Here is a 6,714-nt window from a genome sequence, read left to right as displayed (position 1 = left end):
GTGTGTGTGTGTGTGAGAGAGAGAGAGAGAGTGTGTGTGTGTGTGTGTGTGTGTGGTCGAGTGCTGCATGGAGTCACGTGTGTTCCCCTCATGAGACCCAGTGTGTTGCAGTGCTGGTTTCTGGGTGTTTTTATAGTTCTTGAACTCCTGCATGACTTCTGTTTGTCTCTCATAGACGGGGGAAATAGTTCCTTTTCATTTTTTAATCCTTCTTTTTTTGTTGTTACCAAAGGCTGTAATCCCAAGTGAAGTCACTTTTATTTCTAAATTAATCGGGACGTTTGTTTTAGGACCAAGTGTGTGGATCAGGGGTGTCAAACTCAGTTTAGGTCAAAGGCTAAATTGCACGAAACACTGAGTCCTGTGGGCCGAATGTTTTCTGTTTTTAATGACCGTCGTCCAGTGCTGTGTAACTGACCACTCGTGTTAGTAAAGCTGCGCTCGATCTGTGTCTACTAGTGTGATTATGAAAGAATACAGTAGTTCACATCCATCTCTCACATGGTAAGTATCTGTTTATTATGGGGATAATATACAGTCAGCTGGCCATTATTATAAAAGCCACTTCAGTGCCTGATCGTACTGTGCATTATCCCTTAATAAATCAGGTCTGCAGTGAAATAAAAGGCATTTATTCCATTCAGACTCCTTTTTAATTTAAGCAAACAACATTTTTAAATATAGTTTTTTGTAAATTGTATGACACTTATTTGTTCTTACCATGAAGATAGCATTAAAAAAATAATAAAAGGATACATTTCCTTTAGATAGCATAATTGCTAATTAGAAAATATAAATCAAAATTGAGGAGACGATGAATTTTTTTTTAAACCGTATCGATGTATTTGTCATCCAGATTAAATTTCAAACATGCACATTTTAGCTGCATGCAATTACTTGCGCGACACGACACGCAAGCGTCCATATGTTCAGCTTTATTAGCAGAAGAGGACTAGTTTTTTGAGTCTAGTGTGTCTGATGGAGTTTGGCACCCCTGGTGTAGATGCATGACGCCTGCACCGTTGCTCTGTAGCGCCCCCCGGTGTCCGTGGCTGTTTGTGCATGGGAGCGCAGCGGCGAAGCTTCGTTTGGGTTTGCATGAGTCTGATCGCTTCAGACCATCAGATTCATCAGAAAGCAGGAAAACCGGGTTTAATCTGGGCAGCAGCAGCAGCACTTTATAACCCAATCAGTTTCATTTAGATTCATTTGTTTGCTTTTTGAATGCCATTGTTTTCACTGTCAGATTCCCTTGATTTGAATAATTTGAAGAGAAGTTTAATTATTTGTCATGATATTATTATGTTGTATGTAATGACACCCTAATGTTTGTTTGTGTTTTCTGGAGAGCAGATCTGTGGAGAGAGCGATGCGCAGTCATCAAGCTCTTCACTCATGTCTCTCTCTCTCTCTCTCTCTCTCTCTGGCCAGTCTGTCTGTCCAGCTCTGCACTCTCACTGTGTTTCCTGTCTGTTGCATCACTTCCTGTCCCTGTGTCTATTTTGATTTTGCCTCTGATGTCACTGTCTAGGCCCCTCCCCTGAGTGATGTCATTAGCTCGGCATGTTAGCCTCACTAACTGCTCTCTTAGACATGATTCCACTCGCTTCTATTTTGGCCCGTAGCTTTGACTCAATCGCAGACTCGCTCTGTGCTGCATTTTCATTGTGTGTGTGTGTTTGAGTTCCTCTAATCATTCGTCCCTTTCTCCTCCTCCTCTGTGACACAGATGAATGCGGCTGCTCTTTAGCGCTCCTACAGACAGATTTGATCACCTGAAGATTTGTCTTGCTGTTGTTGTGTGAATGTCCCCTCTCTGACTTTGAGTTCCTCACCGGACGTTGCTTTGTTTTCCTCTCCTCTCCTCTCCTCTCTGGTTGTTCACTCATTCTCGGCATAGTTTTGTTGGGTTCTCTTGGGTTTGTTTTTCTCTTCTTGTTTATTTTCTCCTTTTCTTTTCTGTTCCCTTGACGATTTCTGTGTGTTGTTGTTGTTGTCAGTCTCCACGGTAACTGCTCGCGTGTCGTCACGCCGTTTCCTGGCTCATGGTAAGTTTGTGTATGTACAGCTTCATCCTGATCAATCCCACCAACTCAAACCCCTGAGATCTAAACTCAGCCCTCCCCAGCTTTACAAACTGTGGTCTTTCGCTCTTTTGCACTGATTAGCTTGTTATTTTCGGAGGGAACAGAGATGCGTTCGAGTCCTCGTTGTGAAGTTTGGCCGAGCGCATCCTCCGTCTGTTCGCGGCTAGCGCAGGCGCATCTCTCCCTGAGGTCTGTCCTGATATACTGTTCATCAGAGGCATGGGGAAGAGAGCTTTATGAAATCATCATCGTGTTAATATAGTCGCTAAGGACCACAGATTCTGACAGAAATGATATTCCCTCCCCAGCGCTCACCATTGCTCCTCCTTTCTCCATCGCTCTCATGATCATTAACACTTTCCCACGCACTGACCGTCACACTAAACCCTCCATCTCTCCTGTGGTTCTGATGAGCTCTCGTTAGGGCTGGGCGTTATGACCAGAGTCTCGCGTCACTCTATAACCGTATGTATTGTTTATAATACAGGTTATTTTGTTCTGGAAATTCAATGAGGTGTGTATTTTTTAATAAGCATGTGCCTTTTTTGACAAGCTGTGACTTTTCCTCTCTTTTCATTTGGAACTTCATGGACGCATACCAAAAGATCAGATCTTTGAACAGATGAATGAAGCAGAAGCCGCTTCACATGATGTGATCAGAACAGGGCCGGTTGCACCAGCTGTGCACAAGTTACTATGTATCCTAATTGCAACATAAAGTTACAACTTGCACGCTGCAAAATATTTTTTATAAAACGGAGAGTTCTGGTGCTTGATTCTGATTGGCTGAGCAGCGTTCGAAGCTGTTGTAAATGACTCTACAAAGTAACATACACCTTTGTTTACGTTTGTCTGTTGCTCGGCAACCACTTTGTAGCAACCACAACTGATTCTGAGGAGCTACATTGTTTGGTGGAAGAATACTGTTTTTATTAATATCATTACACTTTATTTGCTCCGTTTTATTTTGTGAAACCGTACTACGTATATGGAATAACCGTTTTATAAAAGCAATAAGCCCCGTGAAGCCGTGGTTTACAGTGAATTTATAACAGCTAACTCCGCTTCACGTCGTGCCTAACAACGGCCCTTAGCTGTTATAAATTCACTGTAAACCACGGCTTCACGGGGATTATTGCTTTATTGCGTTGTACACATAACCACTAAATATTTACAGTAGCATCTGGCAAGTAATAATTGGAATAAAATGGCAGATTGAATTGCATCAATAATCTTATATTTTACCTACAAACTTCAGTCCTTTAGATGTAAATGAGGATGTTGACATTAACACATGTACACTTTAAGAGAGAGAACATTATGGAGGGAAAAAAACGACTTTTTAGTGGCTCTTCAACACGAACCCAATCTAAACTATGCGCCTCCGTGTACATCCTCCATGTTCATGTCAAATCAAATGTATTTATTTATTTGTATTTGTATAGCGCTTTTCACAATGCTAATAGCTCCAAAGCAGCATTACAGAAAATCGTTATATGTTAATATCTTAATATCTTCATGCCATTATTCTTGCATTTGCATCAGATTAGAGTTGGGCGATAATGTATTTCACATTTTGCGTTGATATAAACAATCGAGCAGTTGAGATTCGCGATGTAGTATGTATCGCTGTACACAATAAATGTTTTTGCATCAGTGTTTTATTGCTCATTGATTTCAAATACATTTTCTGAATGTCATTTACATATTAAATAGCTATTGTTATTTAATGATTACTTGTCATTTCAGTGGAAACTAACAGGATGAACTGAAATTCACAGCATATTTCAACACAGCTTCTCACTTATGAAGATTGCCGTTGGATTATTGAACATAACGTCATTTTGTGACTGCTTTTTACACTGTATGCACTTTACAGAGAGCCTGCCGCCTACTAGCTACGTTCTGCCTTAAGAACTAAATTTAGCACAGAGTTACTAACTCTCTAGTAGTTACTTAACCTCTACTGTGGACTTTACTTTCCAGTTTTAGTAAGAACTTGAGAACAGCTGGTGCAACCCAACTCTGAACGCCTTCAGGATCAAGCGGAGCACCAGCAATGATCCGAACATCAGCGTGTGATCTCACTGATGCTCTTCAAATCCTGCATCCGTGTTCAAGATCTAGTGGAAGATCTTCCCAGAAGAGTGAAGCTGTTCTAGCAGAAGTGAGGTCAGATGCTGAGACTCTGCTTCAGTTCATCTCCGAGGGATTGGGACTGGGTCCACACGGTCCTCTAGATTAGACCCTCATTGTGTGCTTGCATTAAGTCATCATAGAACTTCATCACCAGGAGGTCATATAGTGTTAATTGGGCTCTTTTTGCTTTCCGAACAGCATCAAAGTTACACCGCACGAAAAGGTTTTCTGTTAGATTTGTTCGGATCCCACCGCAGTACGCTCTAGCGATTGGCACACTTCACACGGTCATAGCGCCCGGTCCTAACACGCATCTTTCATGTCATTTGTGATTGTTTTAATCACTCCATCATTGTCATCATCATGCTTCCTCCAGTTCAGGCCCAGATATCTGCTGATTATTGCACAGCCTATGAGCCAAAAACGCCCCTGAATACACACACGCACATCGAAATTGTTCCTCAGACGATATTTCTGCCCTTATATTCATGTGAGGATGAGCGACTCTAGCTTGTTTTGGACTGTGTGTGTGTGTGTGTGTGTGTGTCTGTGTGTGTGTGTGTGTGTTGGAGAGAACCGTGTTGATGCCTGCCGGTGTTTTCCGTCTTCATGATTTCATTTATTGTGACATGTAGCATATGCATCTCTCTCTCTTTCTCTCCCTCTCTTTCTCTCACCCATAAACTCCGTCACTCCTCACAAGGTCTGACAACAACCAATCACAGGCTTCCTTTCATTTGACGCTAAGAACAGCTCTAGATTGAATGCACCAGTGCTTTGTTTTCTGCGTCTCTGATCAGATGCTCGTTCTCTCTCTGATGAACAGGTCAACAACGCTACGGCTCGAGTGATGACCAATAAGAAGATGGTTAGCCCATATACTAACGGAGAAGGTCTCAGCACGCTGCCCTATGGTAAAACCAGCTTGCCAGTTTTCAGGTTTTGTTCAGTTGTTAGCGACGAGGCCAGGTGGGTAATCTGAGGCTCTTCTCTCTGTTTGGCTTCAGCGGGGTGGAAATTGAGTCATATGATGAACGCGATGTACGCACCGGAGCTCTACGCAGGTGAGACGCAAACGGATTTTCCACTTTCCTGTTAAAGTGCATCATTGCTCTGTGATGGGGAATGTTCTGAGATGATGTGCAGCGTAAACAACATTTTAAAGCCCGTTCACACCAATAACGACAACTATAACGAAACTTTATATGCGTCCGCACCAGTCAACGGTACGTCTGTTTATTCTAAATTTGCGTGCTGCAATTCAAAGTAACGAGAGACATGTAAACACCAAAGCACATGAGACAAGAGGAGCAGAGAGAATTTATTGCTCTGAGCTTCGCTTTTGAAGATAAACTCTTTTTTTAGTCATTATCAGTTTGTTGGTTTTACACGGCTTTAACCAGCAGATGTCCTCAGTAAGCTACATTTCAATGTAGTGAAATAAAGACATTATTATGCAAATGTTATTTTCACTGCAAACGAGGCAAAAAAATGTTGTCAAAACTAGCTCTGGACACTGAAGTAATTTGATGTTTGCTGTGTAGAGTTTCTCCGCTGTTTTAAATATGCTTAAATACTAATGAATCCTGACTAGCTGTCCTGTCAGTGTTTTATTTGTCATCAGCTGGAAAAAGTGTTCTGAAAGTAATCCCCACGATGTCGCTCTTCTATATCGTTGTAGTTGTCTACTGTTCTCTGCAACCATTTTTATAACTTCATGGTTACTGCTCTTGGTGTGAACGGGCCTTAAAGAATCAGCTCACTTTCCTGATAATTTACTCGTCCCCATGTCATCCAAGATGTTCATGGCTTTCTTCAGTAGAATTTTTTTTTTAGGTTTTTGAGGAAAACATTTCAGGATTTCTCTCCATATAGTGTACTTCTATTGTTCCCAATGGGTTCAAATTGCAGTTTCAATGCAGCTTCAAAGGGCTCTACACGATCCCAGCCGAGGCATAAGGGTCTTATCTAGTGAAACGATCGGTCATTTTCTTAAAAGAAAATTACAATTTATATGCATTTTAACTGCAAATGCTCATCTTGCACTAGCTCTGCGATTGTGTCACACGTGTGACGTAGGTGGAAGCACCGTCCCATTGTTTAAGATGAAATCAAATGCCCCCTAAAACAAATAAATAAAGGTAAAACAACGATGTTGGATGATTTTGAAGTTGGAGGAGAAAATCAGATGGAGTTCATTACTACTTCTGCCTACGACCTTTCCAACGTGATTACATTTACATTTACATTTACATTTAGCAGATGCTTTTATCCAAAGCGACTTACAAATGATGACAATAGAAGCAATCAAAACTAACAAAAGAGCAACAATATGTAAGTGCAAATGACAAGTCTCGGTTAGCCTAACGCAGTACACGTAGCAAGGTTTTATTTATATATATATATATATATATATATATACAGTATATATATACAGTATATATACAGTATATACACATACACACACACACACAAAGAAAAACAAGTA

General features: G+C 41.1%; 1 protein-coding gene across 5 annotated transcripts in view; it reads left to right on the top strand.

Annotated features, from left to right (window-relative positions):
- Positions 1-6,714, top strand: part of LOC107666688 (RNA binding fox-1 homolog 2) — a 33,970-nt gene that overhangs the window by 20,505 nt on the left and 6,751 nt on the right. For all 5 annotated transcript variants that reach the window (XM_016458104.1, XM_016458103.1, XM_016458105.1 and 2 more), the window contains exons 6-7: positions 5,053-5,140; positions 5,234-5,290. In XM_016458104.1, the coding sequence (XP_016313590.1) occupies positions 5,053-5,140; positions 5,234-5,290 (145 nt within the window). The remainder of the gene's footprint in view (positions 1-5,052; positions 5,141-5,233; positions 5,291-6,714) is intronic.

Source organism: Sinocyclocheilus anshuiensis, unplaced genomic scaffold (assembly GCF_001515605.1).
Source record: "Sinocyclocheilus anshuiensis isolate Anshui unplaced genomic scaffold, SAMN03320099.WGS_v1.1 scaffold91, whole genome shotgun sequence".
Classification (NCBI taxonomy): domain Eukaryota; kingdom Metazoa; phylum Chordata; class Actinopteri; order Cypriniformes; family Cyprinidae; genus Sinocyclocheilus; species Sinocyclocheilus anshuiensis.
This window is presented reverse-complemented; position numbering and strand designations above follow the sequence as displayed.